A 23067-nucleotide genomic window follows, 5' to 3' on the forward strand; every position below is an offset into this window, starting at 1 on the left:
TTCTGTCCTTGCTCTCGCTTCCCACAAAAGATGCCAACTGTATTGAGAAGCTACAACGGGACTTCTTGTGGAGTGGATTGAGGGACGAGTTCAAATTTCACTTGGTTAATTAGTCATCTATCTATACTCCAATTTCTGTGGTGGTTTGGGGATTTGTAACTTGATGAAATTCAACCAAGCCATGTTGGGTAAATGATTGTAGAGGTACCAACACAAAAAAGGGTCATATAGAAGTCTGTTATAGATTCACAATTTGAGGAGGCTTGGGAAGGGTGGTGCTTGAATGGGGTATGCGGCTCATATGGGGTAGGTTTGTGTAAATACATTAGAAGACATTGGGAGATCTTCCGGAGACATGAACATATTGTGATAAGTGATGGCTCCCGTGTCAGATTTTGGTATGATAAATGGTGTGGTGAACAAAGCCTCAAAGACACCTTTCCTACTATTTTTTAGCTCGCACGAGATAAACATGTACCGATAGCCAATTTCTTGGTCTTTTCTAGTGGCTCCCCTCAATGGAATGTAGATTTCATAAGGGCAACCCAAAATTGGGAGTTGGAGACTATCACAAAGTTCTATTCAACGTTGTATTCAATAAGAATGGCCGAGGGTACCATAGATAAGATGAACTAGAGCCCCTCCAAGAAAGGTAAATTCATTGTATGATTGTTTTACCAAGTTCTAACGAGCTCTGGAATGACCATGTTCCCATGAAAGAGTATATAGCAGACGAAAGGTCATTCAAAAGCAACTTTTTTCGTATGGACAACTTTATTGGACAAGATCCTCACCATAAATAATTTAAGGAAATGAAGAAATAATAGTGTTGAACTAGTGTTATATGTGTAAAAAGAATGGCGAATTAGTAGATCATTTGCTTTTACATTGCGAGATAGCCAGGTCCATGTGGGACGATTTTTTCATGAGAATTTGATTGTCATGGGTCATGGCTCTTAGATTGGTGGATTTCCTTACAAGCTGGAGATGCCTCCAAGGTAACTCATAAGTGGCAACAATGTGGAGAATGGTTCTTATATGTATGTATTGGTGTATTTGGCAAAAAAATTATAGAAGCTTCAAAAATCGCGACAGAACAATGGATGAGCTTAAAGTTTTCTTTTTTACGTTATTGTTCTTATGGAGGGGGCCATTGTTTGTAATGGGCTGAATGTCCATGATTTTCTCATTTTGCTTGTAAACTCTAATTATGTTAATCTCATGTATACTTGAGTTTCGCCTACTTCTATAAATAAAACTTCTCATTACCTATAATAAGGTCACCCGCATGTGTGTGTGAATTGTGATGATTTTGTTTGAAAAGTGATAGGCATAGTATGCAGAGTTTACAGTGTATGACTGCTTGGTCGTATGAATAATATCTTGTATCCATTTGTTTTCGAATTGAATAAATCTTATTGTTATCTCGAAATTGGATGCAACTTTATGCAATTGTGCATTCAATAATCTTTTTTGATTCCCAAGGCATTTCATGCGATGAAATATAAGAACATATCAAACTGGAGTGCATTTCTGAATTATGTCATAATAGTTCCGTATTAGAATTATTCAGGAATTATCATAATAGTTCCGTACTACATATACAATTATGATAATTATTATCTCTACTTTTAACTTTGTAATTTTTAAATTTTCGTATTTATATATATATTCGTATTTATAATTGGTTGAGATAAAATCTTTAATTAATTTGAATTATATAATTCTAGAAATTATAAGAATGCCCACAATTCTCATCCAAAATTAACATTAATAAAACCTGTTTTGTTCCTGAAACCAACGAAAATGAAAGTTCAAATATAGGAAATAAGACAATTTACAGTGCTGTTTCTTCAATGTATATAAAATGAACAACCAAATTTACACTCGACAACTTACAACAGCTTCTGCAACTGATCACTCGCTTTTAACCCTTGATATAAAAAGATTCTGCAACAATTTATAGTGCTGTGGCTTCAATGTAAAACAAAAAATCGGAATATACATTGATAAAAATTTCTTGGCCCTCGATCGATCGATCGTTTTATTTAAGGTGAAAATGTAAAGACTTTCCCACTCTCAGAAAGAGAGATTAATCAGGGGGACAAAGGTGCCTCCGCCATACTCCTCCGGCCCACTTGTGTTATCAACTCAACGAACTCATCATCTGTGCTCTTAAGCATTAAAGACAAAGGGACCTCCACTCCACTCTGCGAAACCTGCGCGTGCCTCGGCTTTATCCTCTTCTCCAAACTGAAAGCAAAATACTGGGGGAACTCCTTCAATTCCTCCATCTTCTTCTCCATTACCTCAGCAAAATACTCATACTTGGGCTTATAATTATTCTCGATACTGAAAGTTAACAGAGATGGGCATCTCAAAACCATGCCCACAGTCTCATCTCTTGAAAGTCCCAAACTTTCCAAATACTTGAGCTTGGGAATCAGGGTATTCTCTACACTAGAAACCAACAAGACTGAATCGTGGTAGGCCAATGCCTCCAAGTCCTTGAACCCAAGTCTCTGAAGGTAAAATAGAGCTGGTTTGAGCTGGTCTCTAACACTAGAAGTTAGCAATCTTGGACACCTGTTGATGACCCTTCTAAAGCTATGGTCTGGGACTCTCAGGTCTTGAGAGAGAAAGGTGAAAACTGGGTTAAGATCGGTTCTGATGCTAGAGGTGAGAATTCTGGGGCACATGCCAAAGATCCTGGGCAAGTCCTTCTGGAGGATGCCTTTGGATTGGAGGAAGGAGATGATGGAGTGGATGGATTCAAGGGTAGCGGTGTGTAGAGAAAGGTTTTGGAGAGAGCCTTACCTGAATCAACACCCATTAATTTCAAGGCAGAGGATCTTCTCTTTGATCTGGCGGAGAGATTTGCATGGGTTGGCGTATAGAGTGGATGCTTTTGGAGGGGGTTTTTTGGTTTTGCTGCTAAGGAGTGTTTAATTGGTGGCAGCGTTGGTGGGATAATGGTTTCTGAGGAGAGGAGCACAGAAAAGAATGTAATGCTGTTGCTCCTGCAACTGGCATGGTGCTTCAAGAAGAGAGTTTGTGTGTGGTGGAGGGAGAGAGAAGAGAGAGAGAGAGAGAGAGGGGGGGGGGGGGGGGGGGGGGCTCTTGCATGTCATCCGGTTAGCTTTATTTGCACGTGGTGATGACTTGTCGGCTTGCTTCAAAATGATTGGTTGATATTAGATATCAGAGATTGTTCGGGTGAATAAGATCGGGATACGTCGGCCTGCTACCTCATGCTGCTTTCTATCTTCCTTCTCTATCCGGAAACATCAGCAAAAATTCATCATCTCTTACACATGGAATGAGCATCACCCGTTTTGGTTTCCCTTCTACAGTTCTCACCCGAACCGCTTTTATTTTACTTGTCAGTTTTTTTTTAAAAAAAAAAAAAAAACACAGAAAACTACAAGCAACAAGTACACGAAGTTTTGAAGTAAATCCCAGGTGAGGAGCCTATTTTCTAGAAGAGAGAGAGAGAGAGAGAGAGAGAGAGAGAGAGAGAGAGAGAGCGAGAGGAAGCAATAACTAAAAGAAAACATCAAAATGCTAAGACCAAATGAATTAACTATTTATTTATAAATTATAGTGTCAGCTGCATCAGGTTTAGGTTCCTCAAAAATAAAAATTTCATTTAATTAAGTACAGGGCGAAAATAAAACTCAGGTCCAGAATCGTTGGTTTACTGATAGTCACGGAAGAACCATTAATTTCTTCTTAAGAAACAGCGACATCAAACCGAGACAATAAAGATTACTTGAGAAAGATACATATCATTATAGGGAGCCATGGGTAATCACTTCAGATTGAATCTCAATGTTGCCCATGACTTCTGCTCATCGAGTGGTGTCGAAGAAGCTTTTGATCACGGGTCCGCTGATCACCCTGCAAGAGCAAAACATTTAAATCAATGCATAGATACGACACAGAGAGCTCAAATTATTTGAATGGGAGCCGACTGAATATGACACTGAGTGGAGTGAATTTCTCTGTTTGCAACAGCCAGACATGCTGTTCTGAGTTATTTAGTCCTGCCTAGGTTAAAATAACTAGCAGTAATTCGAATCTGTGATTAACCTCCAATTTATTCAAGTCCAAAACATAGCATTGATGAAACCTTAAAAAGAAGTAATAGCTTTCATTTCTTAGCAGTTGGCATTTTTTTTTTTCAGCTTAGCAGTAATCATTTCATAACATAGAAAAAAAGGAGAATATTGCACAAGCAGCTTAAAAAGAAAACTAAGAAACACAAATTAATATCTAAACTCAACAAACCTTATATAATGACGCTGCTGATTCAGACTGTACATTCTGAATTGCAATATTTCCAAGTGATCGCAAATTATCCAGTGCATCGAGAGTCAGCTGCCACCCACAAAGCGCAAAAGCATCAGTATTGGTGCTGGAACCAGTACAGCCAGCAGCCGCAACATTTCCATTCACCCAAGGACAGAACTGGTTGTGATGGACAATCGGATCAAATTCCAAAGCTTCCTCATAATTGCTTGCCCCTTTTGGAGGCCCTGAAAATTTAAATGGTGTTCATGCATCATCAACAGAAAATTAAGAAAAAAATACACAAATAAAAAAATTTAAATATTTAAATTATGACTGAACCTTCTAATTGGAAGTAATCCAAGGGGGAAGTTGCATAAAATTATCATTTTTTTAAATGTGCATAAAATTGTATATAGGTATTTACTCAGGTCTGGGGTTTAACCGGGTATAGGGGTGTAGAACTGGGCCGGATTTTTTTCCAGTTCAGTCCGAAACCCGGAATCCGGGTAAAGACATGTTGCATTTGCACGGTCTCCAGAATTCCTTGTCATAAAAAAAAATGTAAATAGGTATCGAAGTAGTGATGGCAATGAAACAGGTTAAATAGAAAGCTCAATAGCCTTTTTTATTTCTGAGCTAGAATATTATACATCCAACAGTGTACAACTAAATGACAACCCAGAATAGAATCAAATAGGGTAAAACTCGAACGGTGACTCAGCAAATGTATATGTTGTGTATCCCTAGATGTGTGTTTGTGTCCAAGGTAGAGCTCTTAAGGTAATAACTCCCAAAAGAGACCTTCAATAAATAAATTCAACATTGGATAGAAATTTACAAAGTATGTCTCAATCCAATGTGCGTAATGAACTTCTGGTTTCAATTTTCCATTGTCAAACTATGTGTTGATGGACCTACGACTCAAAACAAAATTTTCCCGCATCACCTTCTTTATTCCATTGTATCTTAAATCTACAACTAGCAATGGACAACTTTGTTCCATTAAGTGCCCATTCATTTTGCAACCTTAAGCTCAAATCAGGTAACCTCTTGTAAAAGCAAGGTCAAGGATGAGATCAAGGGCTCAAACCTCACAGAGTCACAAGGTCCATGCATAACTAATCAATCTAAATAGATAAATAATTGGCTCATTTTTCATGAGCAAAGCCACTAACGTTACAAAGTGGTAATGTAGTTAAGAAATCAATAATGCCATATAATTTACCAACACCATTTGCAACCACATAATCTGACTCTAGGTACAAGCAATTGTTTGTAGAAGAAGAATTACCAGCTTTTGCAACCTCTTTCTTCGTTGTTTTACAACCAGAAAACACGTTAGCATTGCAAGAAAGAGAAGGGTGGGCATTGTTCTCAGGTACTAACTTGTCGCCTTGACTTATCTTTTCACCACTTTCAACTGATTCAGTTTTAGCAGAACCATAAATTTTTGAGCTGCTATCTGCCCTTCCAACTGATCGAGACAACATTTCCTGGCTATCTCCATGGGGATCTTCCCTATTAATTTCATCAGGGACAATCTCGTCCATTAGTCCAGGATCTGGAGCAGATTCCCCAGTCTGGCCCTGATTTTCAGCATCTTCTGCTCTTGGTTCCACATCACCAACCACACTATTAGCTCTATGGACAGATACATCAGCCCCATGAATTTCAGCCTCATGACTAGCACACATCCCAACACTTCCTCCACTAATTCCAAAACTAAACCCGTCCCTGGCTTGAGCAGTCACAGTCTCTGCATTGAAAAGTTCTTCCCCATCATTTGTACTACTGACACCCATTTCCCCAGGGATGGCCGCAGCTGGCCGGAAACCAATGCTCGGCTGAGCTTGGTTACTATGATTTATTTCAGATGTATCATTCATGTCCAGATTGCCATATATACTAGACGAGGGGAAATGAACATCATCAACATCTCCAGGATAATTTTCAACACTTTCCATAGAGTCAGCATTTGCACTATGGAAACCGGTATCCATAGCAATTACCGATGACGCACGAGTAGAATCCCTAGCTGATTGGATCCCAATAAGTTGGTCACTTCCTTGCCGAAACGAAGAGACCCTATTGCCATCTGTGTATACTTCAAAACCCATTGAATGGCTAGGACCAGCACCAGATGTATCTCTATGAGATGATGAACAGTATGTATCAAATAAATCAGAGTCACGAGCACGTTTTGAAGGCCCAGCCGAATATTCCTGGCCATCTGTGACTTCATCACCATCACGATCAATGACAGTGCCTTCAATGCTATCAGCTTGCTGCATCCTTAGGTGTGGCCTATAATCTGAAGTTCCCCCTTTCTCCAGGTTCCGCTTACGAGAGCTGGGACCCCGTGATTCATATGAAGCTGCACGGTCACCAACCTCACTGCCTGAAGGCTGCCCAATCATGAGGTCCCTACCCATATCTGCATCAAGAATATTTTCCGACATTGCTGTCCTGTCCAACTGTGTAAAAGGTAAAGCCCCTGCCATTGTAAGATTCAAATCAACATCTGTATTTGGCAGCACTTTCCTATCACTTGTTGTTGCAACTTCATCGCGGTCTTCAGTATGTTCTCTTTCCGTATCATCAGCAGCAACCCAGCCACTAATTCCACTGGCCGCACTTACTCCGCGTGTTAATCCCATTTTTTTGCTTGCATCAGGAATATCAATGTTGTTTGGAGTGAACCGTGCAGGTCGAGGAATCGATACGAAATCTGATATCCTAACTGTAGCACCACATAAGCTACAATCTAGCAAAGGTGACCTGAACTCACATCTAGAATCCTTAACCAACACTTTACTCTTCCCTATCTCTTTTTTATCTGCAGCAGTCAGTGGCTTCTTGCCTGTTCCATGATCCTGCAATAGATGGAGCTGGGCCTGATTACGGCCTGCAGAATATCCGTTCCTAGCTGATTGAGCAGAGTGCTCTTCACAGTCTTGAACATTTAAAAGCCATCCGGGTTCCCATCCACAGACGCTTATAAGCTTCTGGGCCTGCCAAAGGAAAGTGACGAAATTATAAATATATGAGAACACAGATAAATGGAAAAAGAAATGACTTGGTTAGCATTACCAGCCACCAACAAGTACATAAATATATCTTACACGAGAATATAAACATAATGCCCCATCTCGAGAGCTTTCAAGTTCTGGTATACTCTCTGGTTTAATATCTACTTCCTCTGACAAAAAGCGAGCAACCTGTGGGCCCCGAGAGGCCCGCATTGTCTCAATTGCAGACGCGGCCACAATGGGAAGAGATTGATATTGCACAAGTCCATCACATCTATCCTTATATCCCCCAATCAGGGCAGACTGAGAAGTTGGAGGAAACTGCACCAAGCTCTCTGGGCAGCTATTTCCCCTCCAAGGACAACTGACATTGTGCACAGCATCCAGCTGTTTGGCAAATGCTTCAGCAGCATCTTGAACTTAAACCATGAAAGAAAGAAGAAAATAAGCTTGATATTAGCAAGGACCAGCTCGTTCAATCACTACTGACTCATTAAGTAAAACTTGTCTAAATAAGATAAATATGCTTGAAATAGGAATTTAATATCATTATAATTGGGACTTCCAGCAAAATGTAAGCTATAAACAAGGTAGCATTAAATCATTAATGGGACAAATGAAAAAAGATCCATGTATCCTACTTGGTGGTGCAAGTTAGCTACCATGGAGAAATCACAACTCCATAAAAGGCGCATGTTTCCAAATGAATGAAGGTCTACAGCATAAGTTTTTAGGAAGTTACTCACGCTCCCCCACCCTCCCTCTCTTACTTGTCCTCCCTTCATATACTTACCTTTCTCCACATATCTTGCAACGCTGCCCTTAGGTTTAATCATTTGAAAGATCACCATACAGCTTTTTGAAACATTTGAAAGATCATTTGAAACATCCAATGTCGGGTAATAATGTGAGAAGATTAAAAAAAAGGCAGAAGAATAAGCCATTGACTTGAATTGGCTAACCTTCAGTAGGGGTCCAAGATGGTAACAACGTAAAACTCAAGCATACACCACATGATTCACATTCAATTTTGTCCACATCCACATTTATCCAACCTCTTTGAGCACAAGTCAATGAACTGACAACCTGAAACAAATCATAAAAGAAACAGTGAGAATGCCTCAAAGTGGTCTTGAATCTATATCTGAAAGCAAACAACATTTTGTGGCAGTAATGTAAATTTTTGCATGTGCAGACCATAAACTTAGAAGGGATAGTGGCTCATGAAAAAGAGTACGGAAAAGCTTGATTTATGCAAGCAAGGCTTCAGTCAGGAAGCGATTTCTATGGATGTGTTAAACTTTGGTTTTGAAATCTTTTTTTTTTAATAAGTACTTCGGTTTTGAAATCTCTAATTCTTCTAAAACAGATCCAGGTCTATTGGTACGAAAAATTACAAAAACCATGAAAACTCAGCCCATTATAGTCTTTGCAGCTGCCCAAAGAAGCAATGTATTGATTTATACTCTTTTCAAAAAGATAATATTTATTGAAAACAAAAAAAAGAGGAACGCATAATCGAAGTACATGGGGTATACAACAAATACACCAAATGTTAGAGGAAGAGGGAGGGAGATAGAGAGAAGAAGGCAATAAAGTCCTGGAAAGTAAACTAGAGGGATATAAATTGGTTCCCATCCAATGATAGATTGCATTTAAAAAGGTCTTCAGGTCTTTGGTAGTCCTTGAATATTTTTGAAGCTTTGATCACTTCTTTCTATCCAAACGCACCATATCAAGTAGGCCGGGATCATTTTTCCACAAATTGTTACAATGTTGTTTATCAACCCATCCTTTCCAACACGCTAGAAGATCCCCCACTCGTCTAGGCATCACCCACTTCAAGCCAAAGAGATCAATAAGAGCTAGCCTTAGTGTTTGTAAGAGTCCAAGGAAAGCCCAAGCCACATCTAGATCCATACTCCAAAAGGCCTAGTCAAGTTTACAATTGAAAAACCTTGGAATCATTATAAAGAACTTGAACTTCTCCCTCCCGAGTAATGTGAGATCTCATTCACCACCTTCTTATACACAATTCGGGATATTCCATTGTTTTAGCTACCTCATAATGGAGGGAAGAATGATCCACAGATTCTACATTCCTCTTGCACATACACCACCTTAATGTGTCCTTACTTAGGTTGTCCAAAGTAAGGATCTTCTAGAATGTGGCCATCCAAGCAAAGAAAGCCACTCTCAAGGAGCTTTACTCCTCCAAATGGTCCTCCATGGAAAGGTAGTGTTTTTGTGTGGGACTACTGCATTATCTCTCTCATATGCTCAATTGCATCCTATCTTCCCCATCGTGTCTTACTCTAAGAGAATATGGCCAAGCATAAAAGTAAAGGAATCCACCTCTTAGTCTTGTGCCGCTTGAACAAACATAACTTTCCAATTAGGTGACATTTGAGATGCATAGCTTGTCTGCCATTGATGCCTCCTTCTCCCTAGCAATGTTGAATAGGTCCATGAAGGCCCCTTTAAAAGGTTGATCACTACACTAGACATTATACTTGAACTTGATCTTGGTTCCATGATCCATCCTCCACCTCATATTTAATGTGCCTGGAAAATTCCTTCCAGTTGCTTCAAATGTTCTTCCGTTACCCAACCCCATAATTCCCAAACCACTCATTAGATTTCCATCCAGTTAACTCACTGTCATACTTTGTCTCTATCACCACCCTCTATAGGCTACCTCTATCATACTTAACCACAGGTTGAATTGATTTCCAAGCAATCTAAGTAGTCTCATGGAATGTGTAGCAGATTAGGGAAAGAGCAATTTATGTAGATTATAAATCATCCTGAAAGATATGTTAAGCCTCAACCATGTAAGCGATATGTCTTGGTAGCATTCTTGTTGGAAGATCCAGATGCACCACTCTAGTAACAAACTGGAAAAGCTGATCCAAAAGGATGCCATGAGAAATTCAAAGGCAGAACACATACAGTCAACACTCTTATAATTAACAATAGTTTTGACATTTTTCTTGTACACACTTTCCATGATCTATAATAAAATTTTAGCACGTTGCAGAAAACCTTCTGCAGGAAAAAGCATTTTGTATAGACTATAAAATAGTTTACATTATCAACATGTAAGGAAATTTCTCAAGTTATAAAATAACGGGTCATTGCTTATAGATTCATAAAGGCATATCTAGAGATATTCAGTTCCAGAATAATAACAATGATAATCGTCACTTGATAATGCATCAATATGTAGTGATATATTTCTATTTTACAATGCTCTAACATTGGGATTTTCATTTATCTGAATCCATCAATCACAAATGGCTTTAGGGATAAACTATGATGGACCAAAACATGTTCAAACCTTAGGCTTCCCCAACCAATTTGAGGGCTTGAAGGTAGCCAAACGCCTCAGTAAATCTCCTCTTTCCCATGGTCTACATGACGGCCTTGATGATACAAAAGCCGAACCACCAGCACTTGCACTCAAGGAAGTCAATGGTGGTTGTGAACCAACACAAGACAAAGAAGCTGCTTTAGAGCCACGGCCATGACTGGACCCATCTATACTGCCAACATGTGTAGGAACAGCAGGTGAGGATGCCCCAGCAGAACTGATAACGCATAAAGCAATAAACTTGTTCATAAAAAATGTATATATAAACTCGAGCTTGATAAAATTCTTAAACATTTGTTTGAGAAAATAGACATTGTCATCTACATAAAATATCAGAAAATACAATAGAAAGTATTTGGTAAAAAGGGGTGGGGCAAGGGTGGGGGAATTAAGTCAACAATTAAATAAATCTGAAAGTATTCCAGGGACAATTAAAAGAGTCTGTGGTGGAATTTCTAGACCAAGTGTTCCTAATATTTGGTATAGGAGCTGAGTTACTTATATAAAAAAAAAAAAAAATTAGTTTAAGAGCTGAGCAAAAGGTATAGGTACAGCAAGTCCTTAGGTTTAGAAGAGAAACATGAAAAACCTAATGCCTAGCTTCACGACCATATAAAGGATGGAAGCTACGCAAGGTTACATGGGTGAGTCTTAAGGGTTCTGTCGTGGGGTAGTTCCCCCCGTCATAAAAAATGTACTATTTTTTTGCAAGTATAATGTACTATTTTTTATTATTAGTAGTAAGAAAATTTTATTGACTACTAAATAGGCATAGCCAAAGTACACAGGAAATATACAAGAGGAAACACCTAAATACAAGCTAGGAACTAGAATGGGCAAAAAGCAAATCATGAAGATTATCTCCATTCAATACAAGAGCTTTAGCCCAAAAACATAAAGTATTAAAGAAAAACTCCCTAAGTGCCCCAATCGAACATTCTTTATCTTCAAAGTACTCCCCAAGTATAATGTACTATTTACTGAGTCTTCAACTCATTTTTTGTTGTTTGGTGTTTTCAAATGTCCTAGGGAATGAGGATGAGGATGAGCAAGTGTGCCCAATAAAGATTGATGAGACCTATTTCAGTCAATTCATAATAAGTGTCATAAACATGGCTAGTTTTGGATTGATATGTTGTAGTGTTAATAAAACATTATTTACTTTCAGTTGTTTAAACTTGCTTTATCTCGTTTGGATATTCTTATGATAAATGAAATATTCTAATGTATTTATTTCGATCTCATACACACAGCTAGTTTTGGATTGTTATGTCGTGGTATCAATATAAATGAAATATGTTGCATGTAATAACCTTGCTGCTAATTTATTAAGTAGCATTGCTAAACCTACAGGAAGGGGGTGCCACACACGTGGAATGCAGAAAGCAAATTTCAAGTGCCAGTAAGATTGTCCAAATGAGAACACTACATTACCCAAATGAAAACACACACACACACACACAGGTGACTCGATTAGATTTTTCCAATCTATTTGATTAAAGCTAAACCATGTTTCCCATTTTACTAAGCGCATTTACAGCTCTAATTTCGGAGATCGAATTCACCTCCCACACCCTTCCTCTACTTTCCAGGAAACCAAACAGCGGTTAGAGCCACCAATCCCTCCACAAAACAACCACAACGAACTCAACAAAAAAATCCGAGTCTCGACAAAGCTAATTCAAAACCCTAACTTCAATCAATTCACATAATTCAAAGAAGAAAGAAAACACAAAACAAGAATTCGAGATCAATATCGTGATTGAGATGGAGAGAGAGGGCGGAACCTAGCAGCAGGAGCAGCATCAATTGTCCCTCCGGAACTGATAACCTCCTCTCGCATTTCTGCTGTGGCCCAAGTTTCCGAAGCGAGAAGTATGAGAGAGAAAAAAGGGGTAGAGCCGAGCGGAGACTCGAGAAGTGTGTTCACTTATACCGAGAATATTCGCGCGTGGGGCTTTGGTTGCAATTGGACACTGAGACGTATGATTTGAATCGATTGATTTCTAATAAATAAGTCTCGAAAGTCTTTATAAAAAAATTCATTATATTTTTAAAATATATATAAAAATAATTTTTTCTTAGTAAAATCTGATTTTTATAAAGAATTTATATTATTCTTTGTGTATAGTAATAATTTATGAATTTCATGATTGTTGATGTCGTATTTTGCAGCTCGAACAGTTCCACAAAACCCAAGCTCCTTCGTGCCTGCAACTAAGAAGAAAGAGAGGCAATGTGACCTCTAAGATTACTCTGATGTCTAAGTCAGTAGTTTGTTGTCTGGTGATGGAGAAGAAAAATACAAAGCAAAGCAAAACAGTAATGCAGCTTGAATCGAGAGTCTCCCGTAGGAGGGTTATCCCTTATTTATACTTGATTTGCCTTCAGTTAAAGGAGATCGTGGCATGCCAGACGTCTGGCCTGCCACCACCCATACTCTATGCGGCCGCCACTTCTCTGTCATGTCAGGAGATGTCAAATCATAGGCAAGCCGTCCTTGACTTGTGGGACGCTCCATCGCGTGCCGGATTTCCTGACACTGACCTGGGTTGGCTCGTGCCTGGGATCTGTGACACTGGGACCGGATGCATGCTGGTGGTGTGCTCGTCCAGCCTAGTGATTAGACTTGCTAATTTACAGACCCTCGAAGCGTTCCTCTCGATCCTCCCTGGCCTTGAGTCGACAGACGCATCTTGACCGGGCCTGCACTTACTTCTCGATCCTCTCGCTTTGGGTTTTTGGCTTCCCTACTCTGGCCCGGGCTTCGTGGTTGGGCTTTCCTAGGCTTGGGCCCTTCTATGGTAGGCCTCCCCTCACATTACCCCGCAAATTCCTACCACGGCCACGGGGTGGGAATTCCATCCTTCCTCATCTCGGTCAGCTCCTTTGGCTCCCGTCGCTTCAAGTCTCCAGAAGCCCTTCTCCCGCTGCTTCTTGGTGATGACTCAGTGCCCGTTGGTTCTGCTTCCCAAGGGCTAATGAGACGTGTGGGCTGTTCCTCGTTCTCAAGGGTTAGTAAATGAGTCTTTTCGCTCCTGGCGACGGTCCCGTTTCTTAAGGGCTGATGAGATGTGAGGACTGCGCCTCTGACCGCTCTGACATCTTACTGGTGCATGTCGCACACTCCTTCGCCCTTTCGGCTGCTACCCGTGCCGCGTGGCGCTTGGTGACATTACTGACCCTGGAGTCATTTTGCTTCCTGAGCCTCCTCCTGCCATTTTTCCCCCCTATTTAAGTCGTTCACCCCCCAATCTTTCTTTCTTCTACCTTCGTCTTCTTTCTTTCGCTCCCAATTTCCCAATCGTTCTCTTTTTCTTTCATTCCTTTCATTTGACAGCCCTTGCCTTGCACTTTCGATGGCTTCCACCGACGTCGTTGCTCAATTCTTTGGGGGAAAACGCTGGGTTTCCTCCTTTACTGGCGCTGACCTTAGAGCGTTTCACTCTAAGTATGGGATTCCCTCCTCCGTGGTTCTGGAGATGCCACGGAGTGAACATGCAGTGAGCTCCGATGGCACTGTGACGAGGGTCGCTATGTTTCAATTGATGTTCGCCAACGGCCTTCGCCTCCCGTTCTGTCGTCCTGTTCGGGAAGTCTTGAACTTCCTTGGGTTGGCCCTGGCACAGTTGCATCCGAATGCATGGCACCTCTTGATTTCCAGTTGCATCATCTACAAGATGGTGCTAAGCAAGACCCCCGAGGAATATCCCGACCTAACGCCCGGGAATTCTTTTATGTGTATCGGCTCGTCTACTGCCCAGGCAACATTGCCAGCTTCTAAGCTCGATCCTCCGCTCGCAAGATAGTTTTGCTCAAGCAGCGTCACTCGAGTATCAAAGAATGGTCGTGCAAGTTCTTTTTTGTGTCAGGCCCGGGCTGGGAGTACCCTGAAGGGGAGGCCCCTCACCAAGAGTTCCCCATTCAGGCGTGTTAGGGGTATCCTCCATCAGCCAAGAGCTTAGAGCTCACCCTCAACCAGAGGGAGAAGGCCTGGTATGAATTGGTTACAACCTGGGTGAGGGCTCACCTGGAGAGTTGAATACCGATGTGGTACTCTCTGACGAAAACATCCGCAGCTACTTGACGACTCTCGATCGCTTGTATGCCGTGGGAAAAAATTTCCTGGGTAGCGTCCCCACTCTTGAGGTCCGCCCCCTCTTTGAAAGACAGTCGCATGCCCTTTCGGTGGTCAGGCCAAATGGCCAAGGGTGCGCCACGACTCTCCCCACCAAGCAGCATTGTCAGGGGTTCTACCCCATCCAGAAGCCGGGTTGGAGAGTCCGGAGTGGGCGCCCGCTCATCTCAACGGCAGGGGTCTGCTCGCATAGATGCTCCAGCCCCCTCATCATAGGGGACCACATCCTTTTCGAGGGGTCTAGTTCCTGTTGACAACCCTTCCACCTCAACCAGCTCCCGTGCTGCCGAGCCTTCTTAAAGCCTGTTGCCTCGCTTTGAAAAAGACTTGGAGGCTTGTGACCTCCAGGCAGCCTTCTTCGCCTCCCTGGCGCACCCCTTTCCCCATGAGCCCAACTCGTTTACAATATTCTCCTCATTCGAGGATACTCTTCAAGAGGAGACTGTCGGCAGGTCTCTTCGAGAGAATTCACTGACCGAGCTACGAACGGCAGAGCTACCTCCTTTCGAAGATCCAGCCCTCGGGGGAACTGAAGACTAGGGGGACAAGACATTCCCGGGATCCGGGCCTCACGAGGGAGTGCGAAGTTCTTCGCCCGCCTCCGGTTCTGGGGTCAATGAGTTGGCCCCTGTGCCAAGCCCCTCTCGAATCCCTGTCGAGATGAATGTTCCCAAGGGCGAAGTGGGCGACGACACTGACCCAATGCGTGAACCAGGATCACGGGTGAGAGAGCCTGGCCCCTTTGGAACCGGAAACCTTGAAGAGGGGCCAGGCCGGTTTCCCTTTTAGGACAAAGAGGGATGGAGTGTTGGGGGCGACAATGGTGAGGATCCGGTTCCCGATGCTTTTCCCGCCTCGGTTTGGATCATGTCGGATGTTCCTCCCCCGGTTATTGATCTGAGAGACGACGATAATTCCCGGGCTTCGACTCCTGTGGCGCCCGGGCCATGTGACCAGACTTTGGAATCTCTTCCTAATTTTTCTTGGCAGCTAGTGACTACCAGACCCTTATCCTCTTTGGGAGCAAAGGGTTTGCTGCCTTTGACCTCAGGTCTGGACCAAACCTGGGCGGATGCTTCTGAGTGCTTCGGCCACATGTTGAGGCCTCTATTCGCTTAGGTATGCTTACTCTTTCAAACTTGTTTCTTTCTTGACTGCGACTTATATCGTTCTTGACTGAACCTCTCTCCCCCCCCCCCCTTTTTTTCTTCCTGTCTCCGTAGACCACAGACCAATTGGCAGGTACGATTGGGAAATAGCTGAGGGAGCTGGAAGAGACCAACCGGGGGCTCAGTTCCTTGGGTCAATTCGGTTACTTTAAGCTGAAGCAGGCAGCTCAACGGATAAAGGAACTAAAAGCTGAGTGGGAGGAGCTGGTGAAGGAGATAATGCTCCTTAAGGACCAGAACTGGGACCTGGAGGTTGTCATTGAAAGGCAAAAGGAGAAAAAGAAGAGGTTCAAAGGCCTCTTTCACGACGCCGAGCTGGAACTGTCTCGCCTGGCCTCGGAGAAGAAGGGGCTCGAGGAGGCCTGCATTACCTCTGAGCGAAACCTGATCACCCGGGAGGCTGAGCTGAATGCTTCCCAGGCACAGTTGGAATCTACTAGGGAGGAGTTGCTGAAGTCCTAGGAGGAGACAGAATCCCTCTGGAATGAGGTTGAAGAGTTTCGCCAGGGTCGGGTCTTTGTAGCAGGGCAGCGTTCAAAGTTGTTGTTTGAGACTTTTAGGCATTCTCACGAAGCCTGGCACTTAAGAGATCAGTTACGACGAGCGACGGCTTGGGTCAGCGAGCTCGTACAGTCGGGGATCCAGAAGAATCTCGATCTTCTGTCGCGTGACTGGGATATTACCAACCTGAAGTCTCAACTGGGAGATGTCAACCGGTTCACCAAAGAGATCTGGTCCCAGATTGCGAATACTAACGCCATCCGGGACGCCGCTTGGTCCTACGGCTACAGCGACGGCCTGAAGAGAATGCAACAACACCTACTACATTATCCTGAGCTGGACTTGCGCGCCTTGTCCTTAGCGTCTCTGCCTCCCGGTCCTGAGGAGCACGCCTTTATTAAAAATTTGGGGAAGCCCGGATATCCCCCGTTCCTCCCAGGCACTTCTTCAGCTCTTTCATCCTAGCGATAGGCTTTTCGTGTGCGTTGTGTAATAGTTACATATATTTTTTTTGTTTAGCGAGCACAGCCCCTTGTACTCTGTATACTTTGATAATGTAAATGACTCTATGCTCTCGGTTCTTTTCTCTTACCCTTTTCCTTGTACTTTCCTTTCTTTGTTTCATGTACTTTCTCGACGGTGCTCGTGCCGAGTTTTGAGATACTCGACTTAGTAGGGGCGGGGTCCGGTTCCAAGTCCTTGGACAAGGAAGGCACCCTGCAGTGAGTCAAGGGACCCGTATTTTTGCAAGTGTAGGGACTCGACTTTTATCGAATCAAGGGACCCATTTTCTTGCAAGCGTTAGGACTCAACTTTTATCGAGTCAAGGGACTCGTCTTCTTGCGAGTGTAGGGACTCGACTTAGTTGGGGCGGGGTCCAGTTCCTAGTCCTGGTACAAGGAAGGCACCCCGCAGCGAGTCAAAGGACCCTTCTTCTTGTGAGTGTTAAGACTCGACTTTTATTGAGTCAAGGGACCCGTCTTCTTGCGAGTGTAGGGACTTGACTTCTATCTAGTCAAGAGACCTGTCTTCCTTCTTCCGGGGTGGTTACTCCTGCTTCTCGTAACACCATGTTGCCCACTTTAAAGGATCGTGGCCTGACTCGTTTGTTGAAGTATTGCTTCGTCTTTCACTTGTTATTCACCGTTCGGATGGCTGCTTCCTCCCTTCTCTCTTCCAAGGCATCCAGGTTCTTTACTAGCCTCTCATTGTTCATGTCTAGGTCAAAGTGCTAGACACAAAAGGTGGCATTCTAACCTCCACATGAATTACAGCTTCACTCCCGTAAGTGAGAGCGAAGAGTGTTTCATCGGTGGGGGTTCGGATGGTAGTTCGGTATGCCCAAAGCATGCTTGGGAGCTCTTCAGCCCATGCTCCCTTGTGTGCCCCGATCCTTTTCTTGAGGGTGGAGAGGAGAGTCTTGTTGGTTGTCTCAGCCTATCCGTTAACCTGGGGGTGGCCCAGTGAGGAGTACTTTACCTTAATCCCGAGCTCTATACACCATTCTCGGTAGTGTACGCAATCGAACTGCTTCCAGTTGTACGAGACAAAGCATTGTAGTATACCAAATCGATAGACTACCGATTTTCACAAGAACTTCATTATGGTTTCGGAGGTGATGCTCGCGAGCACTTCCTCCTCGACCCGTTTGGTGAAGTAGTCGACCGCAACCATGACAAACCTGGATCCCTCTCTTGCTACTGGACATGGACCAATCAGGTCTAGCCCCCATTGCGTGAAGGGCCACAGGGCTATAATTGAGGTCAGTTCCTCTGCCAGACGGTGAGGGACTAGTCTATTCTCCTGGCACTTTATGCATTTTCTGATGTATTCCTCGGCATCTCTGAGGGTACGGGGCCAGTACTATCTAGCCCGGGTTACTCTCGCAGCTAACGCCCTCCCTCCCGAATGGCTTCCACAAATTCCTTCATGGATTTCAGTCAATACATACTTGGCTTCATCCAGTGAGATGCATCTAAGGAGCGGCTCGAAAAAATCCATTTTGTACAGTACCCCTTCAAGCAGCGTGAATCAGGCCGCCCTGTTCTTGACCTTTTGCGCTTCCTCCGAATTTCTGGGTAGTTGTCCTTCTTGCAAGAACCTTTGGATGTCCATTGCCCATTCGGGAGGGGCTGAGGCTGTAACAGATACTTCCTCCCCGATGGAGGGGGCTTCAACCGTCCTGGTCACGGTGTGTTCTGGAAGTTGGAGTTCCTCCTGCCCAGACGCAACCCTAGCCAAATGGTCTGCCTTCTGATTCTCCGTTCTTGGAACCTGTCGTAGGTTAAAGTAAAAAAAAGATCCCGCTCGTTGCAGTCCAACTGGAGGTATTTCTTCAACCTTTCCCCTTTGTAGTGAACTGCCCTAGAACCTGGTTGACCATGATTTGGGAATTAGCTCTCACTTCTACCTCATCTGCTCCAAGTAGTCGCGCAATCGTCACCCCCGTCAGGAGCGCCTCATATTCGACCTCATTATTCATTACTTTGAAGGCCACCCTGATTGCATAATCGTGCTTCTTTCTCTGCTCGGTGATGATGTGAACCTTTGCTCCCCCTCCAGCCCAGCAAGACGAGCCATCAATGTAGTCCTACCAGGATTTTTCTTGGGGTGCGGTTGATACTTTTTCTGGAAAGTTGGTGATTTGGTCGCGATTCTGGGCTGGTACTCCATGTCGAACTCGTTGAACTCGATTGCCCATTTGGCTAGCCGCCCCGTGGAGTTTGGTTTTTGGAGTACCTGCTTGAGGGGGTGGTCTGTAAGCACTCTGATCAGGTGTGCTTGGAAGTATGGCCTCAATCTCTGGGCCGCAACAATGAGGGCAAATACCAGTATTTCTGTTCGGGAGTATCTTGCTTCCGTGCTCCGAAAGGCTCGGCTCATATGGTACACGGGGCGTTGCCCTTCTCCCATTTCATAGACTAGCGCCGCTAATACTATGTGTGGGGACACTACCAAGTACACTGTCAATGTCTCTCCTGGTCTCGTCTGGCTCAGCAACAAGGGGTGGCTGAGATAAAACTTAAGGTTCGTGAAGGCTTTCTCACATGCTTCATCCCAGTTTTGTGCCTTCCTTAGGACTTTGAAGAATGGTAGGCATCGGTCGGTAGATCGGGTGATGAACCGGTTTAGGGCTGTCACCCTTCCGGCTAGTTTCTAGACTTCATGGACACTATGCAGGGAAGGTATTGTCATCACTGCTTCTATCTTTTCGGGATTCACTTCGATCCCTTTTTCTAAGATCATGTATCCCAGAAATTTACCTATCTCTACCCCGAATGCACATTTCAACGGGTTAAACTTCATCTGATACTGTCGGAGGAAGGAGAACGCTTCTCGTAGGTCTGCCAAATGCTTCCGGGTTTCTTCACTCTTCACCAACAGGTCGTCCACATATACTTCCATGTTACGGCCAATCTGTTGTTTAAACATTCAGTTGACCAGCCACTGGTAGGTGGCCTCTGCATTTTTCAATCCGAAGGGCATTGCCTTGTAGCAGTAGAGCCCTCGATCGATGATGAATGTCGTTTTCTCTTCGTTGTCCGGATTCATCCTGATCTAATTGGGCAGGCCTTGTTCAGGTCGGTGAAGTCTATACACATTCACCATTTGCCACTAGGCTTTTTTACCAAAACCACATTTGAGAGCCATTCCGAATACTGCACTTCCCTTATGAACCCCGCAACAAGGAGTCGATCCACTTCTTCAGCTATCGCTCTGTACTTCTCAGCGCTGAAACTGTGTCGTTTTTGCTTTACTTTTCGTGCCGTCGGGTCAACGCAGAGCCGGTGCTCAATAATGGAGTTGTCAATCCCGGGCATGTCTTCGTGGCTCCAAGCAAATACATTTCAGTGCTCGATAAGGAGAGATACCAGCGCTACTCTCATATCCGGGTCCAGTCTAATGCCGATCAGGACCTGCAGTCTGGGCTCCTACTAGTCTAATATCACGAGTTCCAGCAGTTCATTGGACGTGACCTGTTAGAGGGCCTACTCGTCACGGACTTCCCCGTCCCATTCGATCAGGATTGGGGGTGATTCGGGCTTGGGCATTTCTTCTGGTGTTTCAATGGCCGCCACGACTCGTGTCTCATGTCTCATCTCCTTGTCATAGCATTCCCGGGCTAGGACCTGTTCACCGCAAATTTCGTAGAGTCTCGAGTCGGTGGGAAACTTCACCTTAATGTGAAAGGTAGACATCACCGCCTTCAAGCTATTCAGGGTTGGGCGTCCTAGTATGGCATTGTACGAGGACGGAGCCTTCACAACCAAGAAATCGGTCATAGTGGTTGCAGTTCTGGGCGCCGTTCCCGCCAAGATCGAGAGAGTAATGACCCTTACTGGATGAACGACGTCCCCCATGAAACCCTTGAAGGGCATTGGGGCCGAGCGTAGCCGATCTGGATTGATACCCATTTTGATAAAAGCGTCCCAAAACAAGATATCGGCTGAACTGCCGTTGTCGATCAGGATTCTTCAGGTCTGGAAGTTCGCCACCTGCATCGTCACCATTAGTGTATCATCACGAGGGTGGAGGATGCCTTCTGCATTTCTTTCGTCGAAGGTTATCGCAACACCTGCAGTACGTCGTTGCGGTCTGCTTACACCCTTTACTGCACTGAAAACTTCCTTGTAACGTGCCTTCCGGGCATGCGCCCTTTGGGCCGACAAGTTAGCTCCTCTTCCTGCATATCCTTCTATGATAGTGTTAATTTCTCTAAGCGGCCCATCCTCCACGGTGGGGCTTCTTCGCCTACCGTCCCTGACCTCCCATCTTCTTGAGACTTCTCCCTGCCGAAAGTTTGGGCGTCTATCTCTGGACCAGTTCGTTTCATTCCCTGGCCAACGTGCCCGGTTCTTCTGTTCCTCTTCTTTAATTTTCTTTAAGGCGTAGCAGTCGTGCGTGCTGTGTTGGTTGTTCATGTGATACTCACAAAACGGGCGGCTCTCCACCTCACGGGGGCGTTCTCCTTTGGGACCCACGAATTGGTTTCCTTCCACTGCCAAGTTGGCATAAGCACGGCTCGCTCCCTGGGTCCGAGCTGGTGCTTCTCTCTTCCTCTTCACATCTGACACTCCCCGCCTCTCTCCTTTGCGGTTATTACGGTTGGGACATTGCCTTGACGCCTTTATGCCGGCCCACTCCAGCTCAGACCGTCGAGGGGCCATCAGGGCCTCTAGAGTGTCTTATGCATTAATGAACTTGTCTGCCTGGTCCATGACCTCTCTTAGCATGGTGGGGGTCTTCCATGCTATTTCAGTCATAAACGGATTCGGCGGCCAGATACCCCCTAGGAGCCCAGCTAATGTGATCTTCTCATCCTGGTCGTCCATGGTCATACGTTCCTGATTGAACTGCGAGAGGTACGACTTCAGATTCTTGCCATCTCGCTGCTTGACCTTCAAGAGGTAGGCCGCAAGGCGTCTCGTCTTACAGCTGGCCAGAAATTGTGTCATAAAGAGACAAGCAAGCTTCTCAAAACTTCCTATTGTTCCTGATGACAACCCCCCAAACTAGCTTCGAGTCGCTCCTTTCAATGTTAGTGGGAAGCCCCGACAAACGACCTCTCCTAGGAAGCCATGTAAAGTAATGTGGGCTTTGAAAATTTCCAGGTGCTCCAGCGGATCTTTGGACCCTTCGTATGCTTCCATCTGCGGAACTTTGAATTTGGGAGGAAGGGGCATAGCCCAGATTTCCTCACTGTAAGGGAGGTCGGAGCTGGTTAGCAACTGGTCTATGGTTGAAGGGGTATCCATCTTCTTCTCCATTTCTGCACATTTGTCTCCCAACTCTCGGATTTTGAGGTGAATTTCGCGCCTCTCTTCTTTCGCCGCAGTGTCCGCCGAAATCTTTCGCGAACCCTCTTGCTCGTTACTGCTTGGCTTCTCCCCTCCAGCCAGCTCCTCATTCGCGAACTTGAGGCTTGCGTTTTCCTGGCGGAGTGTCCCGACTTCCTCCATCAATTTCCTAATGGTCTCCTCTATGTTTGCAAGTTGTACTTCCATTGTTTCTTCCTCGCAGTCTTCCCTCCTCGTAGCCTGGGATCGTGTCGTTGCCGACATGTGAAGTACATGTTTTTATGGAAAAACTAATCCCACATACGGCGCCACTGTTGATGTCGTGTTTCACTGCCTGAACAGTTCCACAAAGCCCAAGCTCCTTGGTGCCTGCAACTAAGAAGAAAGCGAAACCCTCGTGACCTCTGAGGTCACTCTGATGCCTAAGTCAGTGGTTTGTTCTCTGGTGATAGAGAAGGAAAATACAGAGCAAAGCAAAACAGTAATGCAGCTTGAATCGAGAGTCTCTCATAGGAGGGTTATCCCTTATTTATACCTAATTCGGGCCCTTCAGTTGAGGGAGATCGTGGCATGTCAGACGTTAGGCCTGCCACCACCCATTCTCTATCGCCTTAGTAGGGGGTCAGTTTGCGGCCTAGCGGGAGATCACGCCGTGCCTGTCGTCCTACGTTTGTGCGGCGCCACTTCTCTGTCATGCCAAGAGATGTCAGATCGCAGGCAAGCCGTCCTTGGCTCGTGGGACGTTCCATCTTGTGCCGAATTTCCT

At 44.4% G+C, this 23067-nt stretch overlaps 2 protein-coding genes across 2 annotated transcripts; both read right to left on the reverse strand.

Moving 5' to 3' along the window:
* Positions 1-1836: 1836 nt before the first annotated feature.
* Positions 1837-3088, reverse strand: LOC121265601 (transcription termination factor MTEF1, chloroplastic). The gene is given in 3 exon segments (XM_041169282.1): positions 1837-2806; positions 2809-2940; positions 2943-3088. Coding segments are annotated over 3 exon segments (933 nt in total). The 5' UTR covers positions 3034-3088; the 3' UTR covers positions 1837-2096.
* A 477-nt stretch (positions 3089-3565) lies between these two features.
* Positions 3566-12656, reverse strand: LOC121265598. Its single transcript, XM_041169278.1, has 7 exons — positions 12483-12656; positions 10663-10912; positions 8285-8408; positions 7416-7741; positions 5585-7304; positions 4291-4538; positions 3566-3900 (listed from the first exon to the last, which is right to left on the reverse strand). The coding sequence occupies exons 1-7, from the start codon at positions 12536-12538 to the stop codon at positions 3829-3831; spliced, it is 2796 nt and encodes a 931-aa protein (XP_041025212.1). The 5' UTR covers positions 12539-12656; the 3' UTR covers positions 3566-3828.
* Positions 12657-23067: the final 10411 nt, after the last annotated feature.

This window comes from Juglans microcarpa x Juglans regia, chromosome 5D (assembly GCF_004785595.1).
Source record: "Juglans microcarpa x Juglans regia isolate MS1-56 chromosome 5D, Jm3101_v1.0, whole genome shotgun sequence".
NCBI lineage: Eukaryota > Viridiplantae > Streptophyta > Magnoliopsida > Fagales > Juglandaceae > Juglans > Juglans microcarpa x Juglans regia.